General features: G+C 40.3%; 1 protein-coding gene across 2 annotated transcripts in view; it reads left to right on the top strand.

Moving 5' to 3' along the window:
• The first annotated feature begins 493 nt into the window (after nt 1-493).
• Gca (grancalcin) overlaps nt 494-20,531 on the top strand; it is a 33,936-nt gene continuing 13,898 nt past the window's right edge. Inside the window, exons 1-3 of one of the 2 annotated variants that reach the window (XM_004651894.3) lie at nt 494-653; nt 8,110-8,277; nt 19,724-19,793. In XM_004651894.3, coding sequence (XP_004651951.2) covers nt 627-653; nt 8,110-8,277; nt 19,724-19,793 — 265 coding nt within the window. In that variant the 5' untranslated portion in view covers nt 494-626. The remainder of the gene's footprint in view (nt 654-8,109; nt 8,278-19,723; nt 19,794-20,531) is intronic. The other variant, XM_045146696.1, reaches the window with a different exon arrangement.

Below are 20,531 nucleotides of genomic sequence, written 5' to 3'. Positions count from 1 at the left end.
AATATTTATTCAAATCAATTTCAACTAGATATATTATATTTTTATTTATTACACCTGGTAACTGTGGCCACCATTTATTTCCCAAGCCACACATAACCTTTCCTTTCTTAGGTGGCAAGTAGATTTTAGTGCAGAATTAGTCCCTTGGGGCATACCTGCAGTCATGATTTCAAAGTTCTGATGTGCCTTCTTCATTGTAAATGTAACTGAAATGCTGAAAGCCAAAAACTAGAAGTCCAGCTCCAAAGAGTACAGGGATAGAAAGGTTAAAGAAGTCACCCACAGGCCGATTTGGGATTTCTACAGTGCAAACAAACTATAGGAGTTGATAGCTTAGAGGACTTTTGCAGGCAGGGTGGGGGCTGACACAGGAAAAGCTTTCTGGGGTAAGAAGTTGAGCGAGCCAATCAGATAGCAGCAGAGAGGCGCTGGGCGCTGAGGGTAGCACTTCAGCCAATCAGCTTGGAGGAGGGCTGGGCTGGGCTCAGGGAAGGGGCGGGCTAGAGTCTAGGGTCACACCCGGCCTCCCCGCTCAGCGTCTGCTGCACCTGCAGGGCACCTGCTCGCATCTCCGGGACTGGCGGACTTTGCCTCGAGGGGGGAAGGGTGACGCTGATCGGCTGGTCATGGCCTACCCGGGCTACGGAGGAGGGGTGAGTCCCTCACGGGATGCAGTGCCCTGCAGGGCGGCCTAGGCCCGGAGCTTTCTTCCCTGGCTGGTTCCTGGACTGTGCTAGGCGCTGGGCGGGGCTGACCTGAACCTGGAGCCCCAGGTCGAGCGCGGTTCTGCTCCCAGAGCACCACCGAGAGTCTGAATGGAAACACGGGCGTGAATCTGGTTTCTACTCTTTTTTTTTTTTTTTTTTAAATAGAAATTGTTTCTAGATGGAGGAACAAAATACCCTGTTCTTGCTCTAGTTTCTTTTAAAAGTTATTTACTCTCAACCTAACAGTTTTGCCAGCGATTCTTGTTCTACACTTTTTGACCAGTTCTTGTTTTTAAAGCTAGTCATGAATAAATTAAGATGTACTTGCTCTGTTTACTAAACTTTAGAGAATTATACTTTCTTATGAAAGCGTATAACCTGCACTATAAGCGTAAAACTCTCACTTCTGATAGTTCCAAGTTGTGATTGTGGCCTCTGGCTTGTCCTTTTTGTGAAGGAAGCCAAAGCCTTTATTTAGTATACTTATCAGTGCTCCTGGGAGGGCTGAGAGAACTCCCTGTTACCATGTGGGAAGGCTCGGTGACCCATGGCAATGTGGGCAGAAGATAATCTATTTGCTATGCATATTGCTGTTGATTTTTCCCAAAAATCCAAACTGCTTTGCTGAATTGAATATAGGAGTTGGCACTGGCATATAAAGTCTGCAATCAAATTACTCCTCCTGTGAGTTAATAGTAGTTATTTTCTTTTTAAGGTAATGCATTTCCAGGCCCTTGACTTGGACATAGATGCCTTGCTAACATTAATTTTCTTAAAAAACTCACCTGAAATCTGTTTGGTGTCTTGTCCAGTATAGGTGCTATCCTAGCCCTGTACAATTAGTAGGAAAGTTTCAGATGCCCAAGGAAGGTAAATAGCTTGAAAGATTAGTTGCCGACGCAAATCCATGGCGCATTTATCTGCATTTCTACCACCTTCTACATCATTTCATTTGATTGAAACTTCTTGTTAGAAATGTGGTGGGTGCTCTTGGGCTGGTGAGATGGCTTAGCAGTTAAAGCGCTTGCCTGTGAAGCCTAAGGATCCGTGTTTGACTGCCCAGATCCTAGGTAAACCACATTCACAAGGTGGTGTGCTGTGTCTGGAGTTTGATTTCAATGGCTGGAGACCCTGGCACACCGGTTCCCTCCCCCCCCCCCCCCACGTGCACACATTAAAAAGGTAAGGTATAGTAGTCTTACTACTGTTTGTGTGGTCTGAGTTTATGAACATGGCAGAGTGTGGTGGAGAGAGTTATGTCTTCACTGAAGAACTTGTAATCGGTTTCCCTAATGGTTGTCAAAGGATTCTGACAAAAGAAAGCATGTAAGGGTTTTTTATCATTTGATTAAACATGTGGAGATCTCTTTGGTGCTATTAGCAACTGGAAAGAAAAGTTGGCTTAAACTGCTCAGGTAGTGTAGGGGAGAGACACTGATTCCCTTTTGGAAGCTTTCTGTAATTTTTATACATACTTTATTTAAGAGAGAGAGAGAGAGAGAGAGAGAGAGAGAGAGAGAGAGAGCGCGCGCGCGCGCGCGCGCGCGGAGGGGGAGAGGGAGAGGGAGGGAGGGAGAAAAGGAGGAAGAGAAAGAGAGAAGGAAAGAAAAGCAGATACAGAGAAAGAAGGGGTGTACCAAGGGCTTCTTGTCACTGCAAACAGACTCCAGATGCAAACACCACTTTGTGCATCAAGCTTTACTTGGCTACTGGGGAGTCAAGCCCAGGCCTTAGGCTTTGTAGGTAAGCACCTTTACCATTGAGAAATCTCTCCAGCCCTTCTCTAAGTTTTCTAAAAACATTTTTATCTCATAATATGTATGCTTACCTTAAACAGCAGAAGTAATACAGCTCAGTGACATTGATTCTTGTAAGTTTTCTAAAAACTTGATTTATCATCATAAAATGTATGCTTTCCCTTAGGGGCAAGGAAGCAAAACCTTTAAAGCACATCAACTGATGGTGCTAGAAATGTGCTGAGGAATGAGGTGTGATTGGCCTTGAACCCATTTTGATTTTGTCTATTGTGACTTAAGATAATTGCTATAGGCTGGGTTCTCTGAGTTTATATCTCAGAGATATATAATATCGCAGATTATATGAACCCGTTTTAACCAACATAACCATTACACAAGGAAACAAATAGCTTGAAAATACCTGGGAAGAAAATTGAGGACTGAAGATAATGCAAAAGATTGAGAAACATAAAAGTGGTATCAAAGTGTGTCTGAGATTTCTTAGTGCATTTCTAGATAGCTGTTGGTGATCATGAGTTAGGAAGACAAACAAGAGGTAAATTTATAGAAACTGTTTATAGGGATTAACCTTACTGTCCAGAGCCCTGGTTTTCCCCTCAGTTGGCCCCTTTCCATGGTTCTTCAGCCTTCTTAGAACATGGTGGCCACATTCTTCCTCAGGATAGTCTGCTCTCATCCTCCTGAAATCTTAAGCCTGGAGGCAGCATAGGGCTGTTGCAACCACATGCTCCAGATGCAGTGAAGCACATCCAGTACAGATTCAAGGGAGAGTCTGCCTTAGATGGAACAAGGGACACCCAGTGCTGCTGTATCCATCTCTAATCTGATCAAAAAGGCTCTTAGGGTACTGGGTTTGGAAAAGCTAGTGAGGCAAAGGTAGAGAGAGGGTTCTTTGTAAGTTCAAATCTTCATAGAATTGTTCTTCCTGACTTTGGCTTGGAACCCAAGGAATGTGTGTCTCCCCTTTGGGTAGGCAGGATGCCACAGCAGAGGGTCCAGAGGCGATCTTCTGATAACAATCTCCATTCACTTTCTACTAAGATCTTTATGTTTAGGTTGACTTCTTTTTTTCCTCTTCATCAAATTTTTGTGTTTAGTTTTCTTGTTTATGAGAAGCCAAGGGGAAGAAAGGTCTCCACTGAGCCTTTGACATGTGATTTTTTATATAATTTATTGAATGTGCCCTATGCCTTGATTGTCGTCCATGTCCATGCAGTGTCAATGACTGCCACATGCTCTGAGAGCAAAAGGTGATTAGAGGTTTTCCTAATTCTTTTTTAAATGTTGTATTTTTATTTATTTATTTGAGAAAGCAAAACTGGCAGAAAGAGAGAGGGAGGGGGGCTGGAGAGATGGCTTACCGGTTAAGCGCTTGCCTGTGAAGCCTAAGGACCCTGGTTCGAGGCTCGGTTCCCCAGGTGCCACGTTAGCCAGATGCACAAGGGGCACACACGTCTGGAGTTCGTTTGCAGAGGCTGGAAGCCCTGGCGTGCCCATTCTCTCTCTCTCCCTCTATCTGTTTTTCTCTCTGTGTCTGTTGCTCTCAAATAAATAAATTAAAAAATTAAAAAAAAAATAAGTGACTTAAAAAAAAAAGAGAGAGAGGGAGGGAGGGAGAGGAAGAGACAGAGAGAGAGGGGGAGGGCAGGAGGAAGAATGGGTGCATCAGGATATCCAGGGACTATAAATGAACTCCACATGTATGTGCCAACTTGTGTGTCAGGCTTATGTGGGTCCTGGGAATTGAACCTGGTTCCTTTGGCTTTGCTCGCAAGCAACTTAACTGCTAGACCATCTCTTCAGCCAGTTTTCCTAATTCTTATACCTCTTCAACCTTAGTCCTATTACTGAAGTTTAAGGTGATTTAAACATAATTGTAAAACGCTTAATTTTCTTTCCTTTTTGACTTTCTGAGGTAGGGTCTCACTCTGGCCCAGGCTGACCTATAATTCACTATGGAGTCTCAGGGTGGCCTCGAAGTCTTGGAGATCCTCCTACCTCTGTTTCCCGAGTGCTGAGATTAAAAGGTGTGTGCCACCACATCTTCAATGTCAAGGTACATCAAATTATCCTTGTGCATAGTTATTAGACAGGATATAATCTTATCTAAAATTTAAAATCTTCAATGTTAAGGTACATCACATTATCCTTGTGCATAGTTATTAGACAGGATATAATCTTATCTAAAATTTAAAATCTTCAGTGTTAAGGTACATCACATTATCCTTGTGCATAGTTATTAGACAGGATATAATCTTATCTAAAATTTAAAATCTTCAATGTTAAGGTACATCACATTATCCTTGTGCATAGTTATTAGAAAGGATATAATCTTATCTAAAATTTAATAAAATCTACTGAGGGCTGAGCGTGGTGGCGCACGCCTTTAATCTCAGCACTCGGGAGGCAGAGGTAGGAGGATATCCAAGACTTCGAGGCCACCCTGAGACTCCATAGTGAATTATAGGTCAGCCTGGACCAGAGTGAGACCCTACCTTGAAAAAGCAAAAAAATAAAATAAAATAAAATAAATAAAAATAAAAACATAAAATCTATTGACAAAGTGTTCATGTTATATTTTTATATTATATCATATATACATATACATACATACACATATACATATACATATATATATATATATATATATATATATATATATATTTCAAATACTATTTGTGGTCGTATATCTCTCCTTAGTTATACTTCTGTAATTCATCTGCCCTATGCTCTTTTGAGATAGTCATTTTGAGGTTTTAATTCAATAAACTCAGTTTTTTTTTTAATTATTTATTTATTTATTTGAGAGCGACAGACACAGAGAGAAAGACAGGTAGAGGGAGAGAGAGAGAATGGGTGCGCCAGGGCTTCCAGCCTCTGCAAACGAACTCCAGACGCGTGCGCCCCCTTGTGCATCTGGCTAACGTGGGACCTGAGGAACTGAGCCTCGAACCGGGGTTCTTAGGCTTCACAGGCAAGCGCTTAACCGCTAAGCCATCTCTCCAGCCCTCAGTTTTTTTTTTTTAATAATTTTATTTATTTATTTATTTGAGAGTGACAGACACAGAGAGAAAGACAGATAGAGGGAGAGAGAGAATGGGCACGCCAGGGCTTCCAGCCTATGCAAACGAACTCCAGATGCGTGCGCCCCCTTGTGCATCTGGCTAACGTGGGACCTGGTGTACCGAGCCTCGAACCGGGGTCCTTAGGCTTCACAGGCAAGCACTTAACCGCTAAGCCATCTCTCCAGCCCTAAACTCAGTTTTAATGTTTACTCTTTCCTTTTTCTTACTGCTTTGCTTCATAACCTAGTTGTGATGGCCTTCTGGAATGCATTTGCTGGCACTGCAGCCCCTCCTCCAGGCTTTTCCCCTTACCAATGCCCCGTCCTTCCCCCCCACCCCCCAGAGCAGCTGTACCACTGCTTGTAGGTCCTTGTGTTACATTCTGAGTCTGTGTTTCTCCTTCATTCTTGTGATTCTCTTCACTTGTCCTCTGACAGTCACCAGCTCCCTTCCAGGTTGTATGTAAAGATGGTTTTTTTTTTGAGAATTGAATAATGAATAGCTTTAAGGCCTCTTCTGCCTCTGAACTTACAAAATTCATAGTAAAGGACATTTCTAAAGTATTAAATATATATAACAAAGCCCAAGGGGAATAGGCAGTCACCACAGTCATAGAAAGAAATGAATGAGTGTACAGCTTCTGAGGTCAGACTGGCTGAAGACATGGACTCCTCAATCGCTGTTGGACCTTGATCAATTCAAGATACTATGATGTTTCAGATCCTCAAATGCAGAAAGGTCATAGTACTCTCACGACTCATAGAATTATGAAAATCAACAAAACTATGGAGAGTAATTACAATAGTACTGGAATAGAAAAAGTTCCCGCATACATATTAGCTGTTTATTATCACTGCCATTAGTGTTATTGTTATTTTTCCTGTTAGCTTTTAAGAGAAGTGTTATCAGAATTACTGCTTTGTGGATTTCATTCTTGTCAACTTGCTTTTTTTAAAAAATAAATCTGTGTGGAGAGCACTTTCATCCTCATAATTTCCCACAGTTGGGACACAGTCTCATTGCATTAACCATCTTGACAATGTGTCTTGTGGTATCCTTAAGTTATTGCAGGTGAAATTCTCTTATGTTTTTGTTTATGCTGGTGATGATGGTAAACAGTTTTTAAAGGTGCATTCATATACTTCTGTAAACAATACTTAGAAGTCAGGGTGGGCATGGTGGTGCATGCCTTTAATTCCAGCACTCAGGAGACAGAGGTAGGAGAATTACCGTGAGTTCGAGGCCACCCTGAGACGACAGTGAGTTCCAGGTCAACCTGAGCTAGAGTGAGATACTACCTTGAAAAACCAAAACAACAACAACAACAAAAAACTTAGAAGTCAGAAACTTTTATCATTTACACATCTGTTAATGTGGATAATATGTCATACGAACTGCATTTTACTGTAGGGCATCTGATAATGGGTAGTAAAAGCTCTGGTGAGAAGTTGTTATGCTTAGATTTAAAAAAAAAAATCTTTCCTTTTATTTTATTTTTTTTAATTTTTAAAATTTTTTTGTTGTTATTTTATTTATTTTAGAGCGACAGACAGAGAGAAAGAGGCAGAGAGATAGAGAGAGAATGGGCACACAAAGGCCTCCAGCCACTGCAAACAAACTCCAGATGCGTGTGCCCCCTTATGCATCTGGCTAACGTGGGTCCTGGGTAATTGAGCCTTGAACCAGGGTCCTTAGGCTTCACAGGCAAGTGCTTAACTGCTAAGCCATCTCTGCAGCCCAAATATTTCCTTTAAAACAAATTTACTGAAACCAGTTATTAGAGCTTCAAGAATCGAGTCATTGAATCCCAAGCTCTAAATTTGTGGTTACTTTTAACCGAAGAATTGGGCAAAAAAAACTGAGAAGGATAATTATTAAATTATTATAGGGAAGTAGAAAACCATGGGAAGGAATATGAATATACCCACATGGTCTGAGAGTCCATGTGGGCCTAAAAGAAATTTGAAAAGAGATTTAGAGATTAAAAAAAAGATAAAGTACAGAGGTCTCTTGCCATGTAGTGGGCAAGAGGGGATAGAGAGCCCATGTGGGAATCAGGGGGTTGGTTTCCCTTTTCTTGGCCAAGTCAGGCCAAGACAAGGGAAGCTTACTAGATCCTCAAAGTTCAGGAGCTGGCCAAGGGAGTTTGTTCCCCCATGATGAATGTATTTATAACCTTATGGTGGTGGGTCCTACCTTCCAGCTCAGTTGAGCCAGAGAGATGCTTGATTGGTCTGGGCCAAAGGCTGGCTCAGGAAGAGGCTAGCCATGATGCCAAGGTATGGAGACTGAACCTGACCAACCATAATATCAGGATTAGATTTAAATTCTAGGAAAGGGGACCCTCCTTCTCAGGAGGGACTTAGGTTGTTTGTTGAAAAACAGATGTAAGGAAGAGATAAGAAGTCAGAATACGCTTTAATCTATGGCAAAGTGGAGACTGCTAGGACTGGTCCAAAGACATTCCTGCTTCGTACTTTCAGGGACCCACTTACACTAACCTGCCTAGCAAAGCTACCTCAATCCCTCTCGTTACTAGATAGACGTTTTCTCACTAGCATTCTTCTCTCACTCTGACAGTTTGGAAGTTTTGGTGGTCAGATACCAGGAATGCAGATGGGACAGCCCGTGCCTGGTGTGGGTCCAAACATGCTCCCCGGGGGCTACCCTGTGTACCCGGTGCACTCAGACACCTGCTCCTCAGCTGATGCCTCCATGTGGACATACTTCACAGCTGTTGCTGGACAGGTGAGGGGCTCAGACTGTTGCCCAGTATGAGTTTAAGAATTTTTTTTTTTTTATTTCTGAGAAAAGCCAAATGATTTTATTAGTTTATTATTTTAAATGTTTAGGAAATGCATGTTTAACATATCTTCTTGAGTGCGAAGATGAGAGTAAGCATAATCATTTCATTTTCAGAACTCTGTTAGCACAACATATGTTATATTGTTCATCTGAAAGAGAAACCACATTCAAGAGGGAATTCTGATGGTTCCTTACGTGGCATGCTTCCTGCAGTGGCTTTATGTGGATTTTCTCCACCAAAACTCAATGTGAAAATTTTAATTACCAATGTTACTGAGAGATAGGGGGCCATTAAAAGCTAATATGGTTACAGGGGGTTCCATCTTCATGAAAATCAATGTGATTCCAGTAGGCAGTTTGAAAGCAAGTCAGGTATTTTCCCTCTTTCTGACTTGCTCATGTGTCTCTCTTCCTCACATGCCAACTTGTATTTTCTGGTTTTCTGCCATGCACAGAGCAGCAAGGGCCCTTCACCAGAGGCTGAGCCAATGTCTTTCTATATTCTAAAACTGTGAGCCAAAACGCACTTTTTTTTCTTTGTAAAATTTCCAGCCTTTGGTGTTTCATTGCACCAAAATTCAATGGAAAATATGACACAACTCTTGCTGAAATTATTCAAAAAGGGTGTTTTATTAGTGCTTAAATATTGCATAAAAGCTTAAGAACACTAACATGTGTATATCTTCTTTCTTTTGTAAAAACTTTAAATTAGTTTGCAATGAGAGAGAGAGAGAGAGAGGGAGGTAGGGAGGGAGGGAGGGAGGGAGGGAGGGAGAGGGAGAGAGAGGAGGGGGCGGGGAGGGAAGAATGGAGCATGGACACACCAGGGTCTCTAGCTGCCACAAACAAACTCCAGTTGCATGTTCTACTTGGTGCATCTGGCTTTACTTGGGTACTGGGGAATTGAACCTGGGTTGTTAGGCTTTGCAGGCAAGCACCTTAACCACTGAGCCATTGTTCCAGCCACTTATTTCATTTGAATTAAAGTTTTATCTTTATTTAATTCTTCATTACATTTCACATTGGGAGGCATCCCACTCTCCTAGAACGACTGAAAATATAAAGCTAAATACATGTATTATAGGCTTGGAAAGTTATTCAAAATTTTATGGAACATGAGAGATTTTTAGAAATATCAGTAGGTAGTCAAACAAACAGTATTTTAACTAGGACATCAATCCCATTTCAAAACATACCTTTCTATTTCAGATCAACCCCAACTATGGCAAATGGCATGTTAGCAAATCACTTAAAAACATCATGACTTTATTCAAGTTTAGAAATTACACATTTTTTCCAAATAAGATTATATCATATTTAGCAATGTTGATTTAGATTATTGGCATGTTTTATAAAAAGATCAAAATAATTATATTGTGACTTTTCTATTTATAGTGAAAATCTAAAGAAAATGGTGTGGTATGGTATTAACGTGTTATTAGTATGTAATAAATTTGAACAACTATTTAAAAGGCTGGCTTTATTTTGACCAATGGAGCACTCTGAGCCTGCCATTTCAGGAATGTGAGCTCTTTGTAAATTATTGACAGTGTTGCTCACTGTGGCCAAGTGAAGACTTTTTTTTTTTTTTAACTCTTATTTTACCTGCTGTTTATTATAGCATACTTTATTCTTTTTAAAAATAATTTATAGGTATTATCTTATAAAATTTCAAGCGAAAGTAGTCAAGTTATGACTTGAATGTGAAGCATTTACCACAGGGTCAGATACTGACATCTTGGTCCCTAGCTGGTAGGACTCTTTGAAAGTTGTTGAACCTTTTGACCATGTGGCATGGCCATGGGCCACAGAGGTGAGACCTAAACGTTATAGCCCAGCTCTGTGCCTGTGGGAATTCTTTGCTACCTGATCCAGTGAGATGTGACAAGCCATACTATAACTTTATGCCACCAAGAATACACCCCAGGCTGCCTTGTTTTACCGACCATACCTTCCGTTCATGATCGAATGGACTGTGTCCATGTAAACCATGGGCCGAAATAAACCTGTCCTCTGTCATGATGTTTCTCTCAAGCATTCTGTCATAGTGATGAAGTAAATGATTCAACTGATCCATTTTTGTATTCATTTGTGCCAGTTATCACTTACCTTTGGCCTAAAGGAAGAGTTGAGGAAATATTTACAACTAGAATACAATTTTGACTTCTACACATGTGAACATGTGAACATATGCATATATAATCGCACTTACATTATGTAAATGTGTGTACACATTTTCATCTGTGGTTCTTGTAGGTAGGGTACAGAAACTCCTATCACCCCCTGGCTTTTGACAGTTATGAAGAAAACCTCTTATTTTATCTGATAGTATTTCACAAGACCTTTATCCAGAGGAATCCTGGTTTATGCCCTGGAGGAAGCAACACTGCCTGTTTCCAGAGGAAAAACAGGATACTTTTTTTTCTGAGACAAAAATTATTGAAAGATGGGTTGGAGAGATGGCTTAGTGGTTAAGGTGCTTGCCTGAAAAGGCAGATTCTCCAGGATCCACATAAGCAAGGTGCACAAGGTGGCTCATGCATATGGAGTTGGTTTGCAGTGGCTGGAAGCCCTGGCACACCCATTAAATAAAAGGAAAAAAAAATATTGAAAGGTGATAGTCTTTTCCAAATAGTACTTGAATCAAATTCCTGGGATTATTTTCTTTCCTTTGTGACACTTGCCAAAATGCAGATTCAGAGTTATGTCTTGTTTCATGATAGGAACATGTTCTGAAGCATTAAACAATTGAAGCAGAGAGATGAGGCCAGATTCACATAATCACTTTTGAGTGTTTGCATCCAGTCACCAAGTACCTTGCACTAGGCTTGGCTCCCCAAAGGTCCCGACTCTTTTCATTTGCATCAGCCTGTGGACCAAAAATTTAACCACTGGGCTTGTACTAAGTGATAGGACTTTCTCAGCTCCAGTATAATTTTGGGGGATGACTTTTTCACACGTCAGCCTTGCCTCTGTTTGCTCTTTCATTCTTCCCTGTGGAAAGAGGACATGGTATAACAGCCACCTGTAGCATTGAAGCAAGAGCCTTGAGATTAAGCCTGTGAATGGGGAATGGAAAAAATGTACAGATTGATGGCATCATTAAGGTACTGTGCATCCCTGTTCATCCCTGTTCCAGATTTTCTTTGTGAAACCAGGAGCCCTGATTGACTTCAGCCACTTTAATAATATTTTCTATTGTTTGCTAATACTTTTTTGAGGCAAACCCAACAGACTGCTCTTTTTTTTTTTTTTTTAATGAGAGAGCAAGAGAGAGAGAGTGAGAGAGAGAGTAAGACAGAGAGAGAAAGGGAGTGAGAGAGATAATGAATGAGCAAGTGAGAGAGCGAGCATGAAAGAGAATTGGTGCACCAGGGCCTCCAGCCACTGAAGCCGAACTTGACATGAGTGCCACTTTAGACACATGCAATTTTGTGTGCTTGTGTCACTTTGTGCATCTGGCTTATGTGGGATCTGGAGAGGAGAACATGGGTCCTTAGGCTTCATAGGCAAGTGCCTTAACAACTAAGCCTTCCTTCCAGCCCTGTTTGCTAATACTTTTTACATAGCACCTCTGTGAAATTGGAATGGTAGGTAAATGTGTAGAATCAGATTAGCTTAAATAGGACTTGGAGGTATCATTTCAAAATCTTAATATGTATCAGATGAGCTAATGTTACTTCTTAAATTAATTGTGTACGTAAAGCTCTTTCATTAGCAAATGCAGTACTCCATCACTTAAACTGCTACTATTTGGTGGGGGTCAGTTGTGATTCTTCATGAGTACCAGCTCTTAACTATAAGTGTTGTAGTTACTTTGTCCTTGCTGGGACAAAACACCCAACCAAAAGTTGCTGATAGGAAGAAAGTTTTTATTTTGGCTTACAGACTCCAGGAAAAGTTTTATGATGGTGATAAAAGAGTGGCACAAGCAGAGGCTGGACATCACCTCTGTCATAGCAGATGGAGAACAGCAGCAGAAGAGTGAGCCAAAACTCTGGCAATGGAGAGATACCTTAACACACCTAAACCTGTCCCCAACAACACATCTCTTCCAGCAAGGCACCACCTCCCAAACTGCCATCAGATGGGAACCAAGCATTTATGAGTCTATGGGGGACATGTGATTCAAACCACCACAGTAGGTTTATAGTTATAGAAAGTATTGCTTAGGTTTTACTCATATAGTTCAGGAAAACATTGCACTGATTTTTCAGTCACCTACAATAACTGTTGTCATAAAATGCATAGTCATGTAATAGAAGGATGAGTGCTGACAGTGATAAGTAAATTTTAGTAAAATTTAGGTGGCTTTTTCATCTCCAAAAACTTTGAAAAAACTGCATGTGAATAGGTTTTCTTATGTTATGTTAAGTTTTAGGTTTAAAGTGTAGTCCACCCTTGAGTGAAAAGTTAAAATATTTTCAACCTTCTAAAGTAGTAAACATGCCTACTGTGAGAAATGATAGTTTACCTGAGAGCCAGCTGTCATTGCCATCATTCTACGTCATAAGCACAAGTCTTTGTACTAGATATTGTACTAGGTCTTGGGAATGTGAAGGTTCTCACTACATCTCTATGTAGTCAGGGAGGAAGACAAGTAAGGAATGCTGAAAGTGGGAATGAAGTGTGATGACATAAGTGGTTTTTTGAATTTATTTCCAATGAAGTTTATGTTTCCTTTTTCCTTTCTCTCCTGTGTCTTTTACTCCTCTCCCTGTATTGCTCTTCTCTATCTGTTTTGTGATGTCTTCACCTGGCTTCTGTCCAGAATCAGCAGGTTTCAGAAAGTCCAGGGTTTCTGCCCAGTAGTGATACTTCACAAGGAGCACTTATATCCAGTCTTTTTTTTTTTTTTAAATTATTTATTTATTTATTTGAGAGCGACAGACACAGAGAGAAAGACAGATAGAGGGAGAGAGAGAGAATGGGCGCGCCAGGGCTTCCAGCCTCTGCAAACGAACTCCAGACGCGTGCGCCCCCTTGTGCATCTGGCTAACGTGGGACCTGGGGAACCGAGCCTCGAACCGGGGTCCTTAGGCTTCACAGGCAAGCGCTTAACCGCTAAGCCATCTCTCTCCAGCCCTATCCAGTCTTTTTTTGCTAGTCTTCAGGCTCTTGGCATAGGGTGGAGGTATCCTTAGGCATTAGTCTAGTACATTTTGCTTGTTTTGGTTTGGTTTTGTTCTTTCCAAGAACCTGGTGCCCCATCTCACTTCTTGGATTTAAAGAATAAAATACTCATATCCCAACAACATGGGCAATGATCAGAGGCAAATTTCTGACTCTTTTGCAGCTCTCCTCTCACTCTACTTCATAGTTTTTGCTTTTACATAATACACAGAAACCCAGTTTAGAGAAAGAGAGAGAGAGAAAGAAAGAGAGAGAGAGAGAGAGAGAATGTGTGCACTTTAGCTTGCTGTAACTTTAAAAATAGAAAATAATACAATAAAGCACTAAGGACCAAGTACATTTAGGAAAATAAACATTCTTCTCACTTATTATTCACCTTAGTTGCCATGGAAGATTCCCTAATGTAAACTTTTGATGTAACCTTTGATTGCTGCTGTCTTGTTAATTAAATTTATGTCAGGCACATGAGATTTTTGTCTTGGACACAAAGCTTAGGAGGCTTAAAAGCTAGTAATGGGAATGAATAAAGCCATAATGTAACATAAAAAGCATAGTATGTACAATATAGCCATTTTTTCTTGAATTTTAAGTAAAAAGAGGATCTGACCAGTGCTTGCACCCATGTTTCATGTCACTTCTTAAAATAATAATCACTTTGTGCTGGAGAGATGGCTTAGTGGTTAAGGTGCTTGCCTGCAAAGCCTAAGAACTCATGTTCACATCTCCAAGTCTCACATAGCCAGATGCACAGTGGCACAAGCATGCAACATCGCACATACACCACAAGGGGGAGAATGTGTCTGGAGTTCATTCACAGCAGGCTGAAGATCCTGGCCTGCCCATTCTCTCTCTCTCAAAAATAAAAATAATTAAAAAAAATCATTGCTGTGTAAGTATACAAACCCTCTTCAAACTGCTGTGTGATTTTACATTTGTCAGACATTAAAATATGAGCCAGCTTATCATATTTAAGTGTGTATTTTTAAAGACATAATTAGGTAAAATAATGTTTTACTTCACTTACAAATATCAAAAGTTCCATCAGGTGCAGAGGCTGTAAAAGATAAGCTGGTCACAGTGGTGTCTGCTGTGCTCCAGCTGCCCAGGAGTCTAAGGAAGAAGTGTCACTTGTGCTCAGAAGCTTGAGACCAGCTGGGGAAACATATTAAGAGGCCATCTTCATCTCACCAAGCAAAACAAAACAAGTAAATAAAATATCAGGGATTTTGAAGATTTTTTTTTTTTTTTTTTTTGTCTTTTGAGGTAGGATCTTACTCTGGCCCAGGCTGACCTGTAATTCAATATGGAGTCTAAGGGTGGCCTTGAACTCACAGTGATCCTCTTATCTTTGCCTCCTAAATTCTGGGATTAAAGGTCTGCACCACAATGCCAGGCTGATTTCAAGGAATTTAATGAAAAATTTTTGGTTCTATAGCATTTTCAACTCTGACAAAGCAATAAGCAACTTTCTATTACAGGATGCTCACCCACTTCTATGCAGAGTGGGAAAGTGTACGTCATGCTGTATAAGCAGAAAGTGGAAGTGTCATAGGCACAGGAAGCTCTGGTTTATTTCATGAGACATGCTTCTTAATTTTTATTTTGTTCAGAAAGAAGCTACTAAAAATATATTTTTTTTAAATGTTCTTCAACTTAAATTTGGAGTATTTTATTCTAGGCTTCCTCTTTTTACTTTTTTTTTTTCCAAGTTCACATTCTCTATAAACTTTTTGTTGTTGTTGTTTTTGTTGAAAAGGTAATTCCACATCCTTCTAGGTTTTTCTTCTATGTCTAGAAGTGTACAATGGAAAAAACCTGACCTGTAGGGGCTGTGTGAAATGTTACTTAATAGCTGGTGCTTGAACAGAAAATTTCAGACTACACAGAATTTATTTCATTTTATTTTAATTGGATTGGTGAAGATTTTTGAAGATACTCAAATTTTTTTTGAAAGTTTTAATTTTGTATTGTCTGCTCATTGAATTATTTGTGGCATTGTGTTTTCAGTACATTGCATTATTTTTATAAGTGACAAAAATATCATTGAAGCTCAGTGATTCTCATTAATTTTACTCAAGTAGAATAGCATTGTCCTACTTAAAAACTGGAGGGAAAAATAATCTGTACCTATTTAACTCCAGTATACAACATGACATTGAAAATATGAATGATATCAAAAAGTCAGTCCTGTGCTAGAGAGATGGCTCAATGGTTCAGACAATTGCTTGCAAAGCCTGATGGCCTGGGTTTGATTCCTCAGTACCCATGTGGAGCCAGATGCACAAAGTGACACATGCATCTGGAAATCATTTGCAGTAGTAGGAGATCTTGGCACACCCATATTCTCATTCTCTCTCTTTCTCTACTTATAAATAAATAGCTATTTAAAAATATAAAAATAAGTCATTTTCCATAGTTTATTTTAAAAAGTCATTTACCATTTTCTGTGTAGTAATTGGCCACATCCTGCTGGGGTTGTTTTCCTTGTCACTGGTATTGATGGTGGTGGCTGTCAGACTTCAGAATGTTTCATTATTCATTTCTGTTCATAACATATTAGGCGCGTGTTCGTAATTTTTGAGGTCTTAAAATATAATTGTTGCAGTCAGGTTTGCATTGCAGGCAAAAAACACCTGATCAAGATCAGCTTGTGGGAAAAGAAAAGGTTTATTTTGGCTTACAGACTTGAGGGGAATCTCCACGATGGCAGGGGAAAATGATGGCATTAGCAGAGGTTGGCCATCACCTCCTTGCCAATATCAGATGGGCAATAGCAACAGGAGAGTGTGCCAAACACTGGCAAGGGAAAACTGGCTATAACACCCATAAACCAGCACAACCCCCCCCCCCCAAAGCACACTGCCTTCAGGAGGTGCTAATTCCCAAAGCTCTTATCAATTGGGAACCTAGCATTCAGAATCCCTAAGTTTATGGGCAATACCTGAATCAAACCACCGTGTTCTGCACCTGGTCCCCATAAACTGATAACCATCCATGATTTAAAACACAATGCATGCAGTCCAAAAAAGTTCCCATAGTTTTTATCAATACTAATGATGTTCAAACAGTCCCATAGTCTGAGATCTTTTAACTGAGCCATAACACTAAAAAAATCTTCAAAATAACCATAATGCAAAGAACAAATACTCACACTTGAAAAGATGGCATTGGGCATAGCAAAGAAATATTCAACCAATTACAAAATTTAAACAGGGCAAACATCAAACTCTGTAGCAACAAGTCCACCTACTCTAGTCAGTGACAAATCTCCAAGTCCTATAACCAGGAACAAGTCTCTGATGTTCCATTTCTTCCCTTCCTGCTAGGCTACTCACAGTCCTGGAGAATTCATCTGGGGCCAGTAGCTCTCCTTAACCACCATCTTGTGTTTCAAGCATCTTCTGAGTCTGCATTGCAATCCATGGTCCATTGTCACGGTTCCAGGGTCTCCATGTAGGCATCCAGCAAACTTGCTTCACATTGCCTAAGACCATTTCCAAAACACAAGACTGTGTTGCAAATTCAATGACCCTCTGTTTCCTGCATTTCTCACACTCCATAATACAAGGTAGGGTGTCAATTTGTTAATCCAGAGGGGAATAAAGCAGGCTTTAAAGAACAGGGCACTCCTTCAGCATTCAGGGACCCTCAAACAAGTCTGCATTCTTCCTGTTGCCCCAGACTCGAAGGTTATAATCTCTCTTACAATTGCAGCTGAATGGGCAGAAATTTCAGCCCAGAGATTTCATTTTTTTTCTGTGCCATATCCTTGTGCTCATACCAGACCATTTCTACATAGTGCAACCCTCCACAAATCCTCAGGACACAGGCATAATAGCAAGTTCTCACACAAATTGCTTCTGGTCCAGACCAAGCAAAGCTCTTTGTCACCCTCATAAACCAAGCCTCACAGTCCATAGTACTCCCTGAATTCATGTCTTTCAATTCTGATGAGAATAGTCCATCAAGCTGTACTTACAGCACTGCAAGGAATCTCTTACCCCAAGGTTTCAAGTTCTTCCATATTCCTCTTGAAAATCAGCTTCTAAAGGCCAAAGCCACACAGTCAGGTGTCTGGTAGCAATCCCCCTCCTCTCGTACCAACTTTACTGTTGCAGACAGGTTTCTAGCAGCACTGACACCACTCTTGATGTCAACTTTACTGTTGTAGAAATCATCTGATCAAGAGCAGCTTGTGGGGACAAAGGCTTTATTTTGGCTGACAGACTCAAGGGGAAGCTCCATGATGGCAGGGAAAACAAGCAGAGGGTGGATATCACCTCCTCACCAACATCAGATGGACAACAGCAACGGGAGAATGTGCCAAACACTGCCAAGGGGAAGCTGGCTATAACACCCATAAATCCGCCTCCAATAATACACTGCCTTCAGGAGGCATTAATTCCCAAATTTCTATCAGCTGGGAACCTACCATTCAGAACACCTAAGTTTATGGGGGACACCTGAATCAAACCACCATACTAATCCTTGGGAATTGTTCCAGGCATCATAGTAGCTGGTAGGTAGTTGTAGGTTGAATAAAATGCGACAAAAGTCCCCTGAAGTCCATGTAATTTGAGAAAACTTTTTCTAACAGAGTCTTTGCCTTTAAAGACCTGGCTTATTTTTTTAAAAAAATTATTTACTTATTGGCAAGTAGAGAGGGATAGAAGAAAGACAGACAGGGAGAATGGGCACCCTAGAGTCTCCAGCTATTACCAGCAGACTCCAAACGTGCCACTTTGTGCATCTGGCTCCATGTGGGCACTGGGGAATCAAAGTAGGGTTGTTAGGCTCTGCAGGCAAGTGCCTTAAATGCTGAGCCATTTCTGTAGCCCTGTGGCTTATTTTTCTTAAAGTATTTTTTCTAATTATTTAATTTAAAATTTAGTAAAGGTCTTCAAAGAGTGCATGACTGTAAAAGGAGAATGTAGATGGTCTGCTGAGAAGACACTACATTGGTATTTTCTAGCTCAAGTTATAGACACTGAAATTGTTCTCAGGAGTCACACCTTGGAATGCTTCTCAGCAGTTCAACAAAAGGTTTTTATTTGCTTTTTCGGTTTCTTATGAAGCACATGTTATTAATCTGACTCGATGTTTCGCCCTGCTTCATGGTTGCATGCCAGTGTTTATGATGCTTCTAAGTGAATTATTTGGCTGTTACATTAGTACTTTTCACTCTGCTGTGACTGAATACCGACAGAATCTATGTAAGGAAGGGAAGGGTTATTCTGGCTCAGGGTTTCAGACAGGTTCAGTCCATCATAGCTGGGATGACAGTGGTGGCGGTAGCATGTCCAGTTGTTGTCTACATGGCATAGAGCAGTAGTAGAGAGACTGGCAGTAAGGAAAAGTGAGTTGAACCTTTGAATATCTATTCCTAGTGACCTACTTGTGCCAACCAGGAGCTCCACAGTCTTAAAAATAGAGCTCCCATCTGGGGACTGAGCCTTTATGATTCCAGTGTCAAACCATAATACCTATTGATTTGTGTAGACAGTAGAATTAGGTATAGTATATCATGAGAATATAACCTAATTCGTTTCCACTTATGTCCATCTTGTGTTTAAAAACCTTTATTTCCCAAAAGTCACAAGAATGTTAGAAACAATAGGAGAAATAGGAGGACTCTGAAATTTTGCTAGAGGAGATGATGTGGAAGGGAGAGATATTTTCTTTCCTGGTTAAAGCTTTTTATATACAATTTTTCCTTTAGAAAGATTCTTCCTTCCCTGCCCATTCTCCCCACTCCCATAACCATAAATAGGAAAGTTTTTGATACTCTGCTGAAAACATTTTGGGCATTTGTAAGTATATTATTTTGTTTTACTTTTGGTGGTTTTTGAGGTAGGATCTCACTATAGCCCAGGCTGACCTGGAACTCACTATGTAGTCTCAGGATAGCCTTGAACTCATGGTGATTTTCCCAACCTGCCTCCCGAGTGCTGGGATTAAAGGTGTGTGTCACCATGCCCGGAAATTTGTAAGAATTTTAAATACACAAAGACATTACCTTAAACCATAATAGACAAGGTGAGTGTACTTTTTTTATGGAAGCAGGGAAAATGATTCACTACATGAGGTAAGATGTGTAGGATGCTTTTGCTGTTTGAATAATTATCTCTGGCATTTTGCCGTTGATAGTAATATTCTGAAAATTGACTGTCTTGGTGGCTTTAGGGCAGTCAGTTAATACTGTAATTTGTTTTTATTCTGTAGCACACTGATTCTGCTTACTGCTCTTTGTTAACAGGATGGTGAAGTGGATGCTGAGGAACTTCAGAGGTGTTTAACACAGTCTGGCATTAGTGGAACTTACGCTCGTGAGATCTTGTTTGTTTTCCTTTTGCCTTCTTGTTGAAATTGGAATAGGAAATTCATTTCTAACCCTTTTTGCCCCATACTTAGAATATGCTAAAAAGTCTTAAGTTCTCTGTACGCAATATAATGAGTCAAATGGTTCTACAGAACTAGTTATGAAAATAGCTCATTGTACACACATTAGTAATGACCACTTACAGAAGAGTAATTCACATTGTTTTTAGCTAATGTTATTGAAATTCACTCAAAAATTATGGTTATAGCATTATATGTCCATAGTTTAATGATTGATTTCCTGCAGTGAAAGATGTGAATTTAATTCTCTTTCCACCTTAAAACCTCCTGCCTGTCCACAGGAGAACCTTCTACCCTCCAATAAGAGTTTATGTGAAGTCAGTAATCAGAACTTATTTTTAGTATTTTTACACTGCTTATGGTTGTGTCCTGTCATAATGTGTGCTTGGTTTTTCCTTTTTCTCCATAGCTTTTTTCTTTGCCTGAAATTAACAGTTAGCAGTCTTTCTTACCATCTTGGCCCTTTCTGGGGCCTCTGTTCCATGCAGCTGTCTTTCCCAGTCTCTTGACTTACCTCTCCCTTAGTCCATCTCTTGTTTTTTTATTCTTTTTCAAGTTTAGTTTATCTTTTCAGTGAATAATAGCATTAGGTAGCTACATAGTAATAAAATGCATGGGTGGTGGTAACCTTTTGAGGTCGTATGTATCTTAAAATGCTTTAATTT

Source organism: Jaculus jaculus, chromosome 4, assembly GCF_020740685.1.
Source record: "Jaculus jaculus isolate mJacJac1 chromosome 4, mJacJac1.mat.Y.cur, whole genome shotgun sequence".
Taxonomy (NCBI): Eukaryota; Metazoa; Chordata; class Mammalia; order Rodentia; family Dipodidae; genus Jaculus; species Jaculus jaculus.
This window is presented reverse-complemented; position numbering and strand designations above follow the sequence as displayed.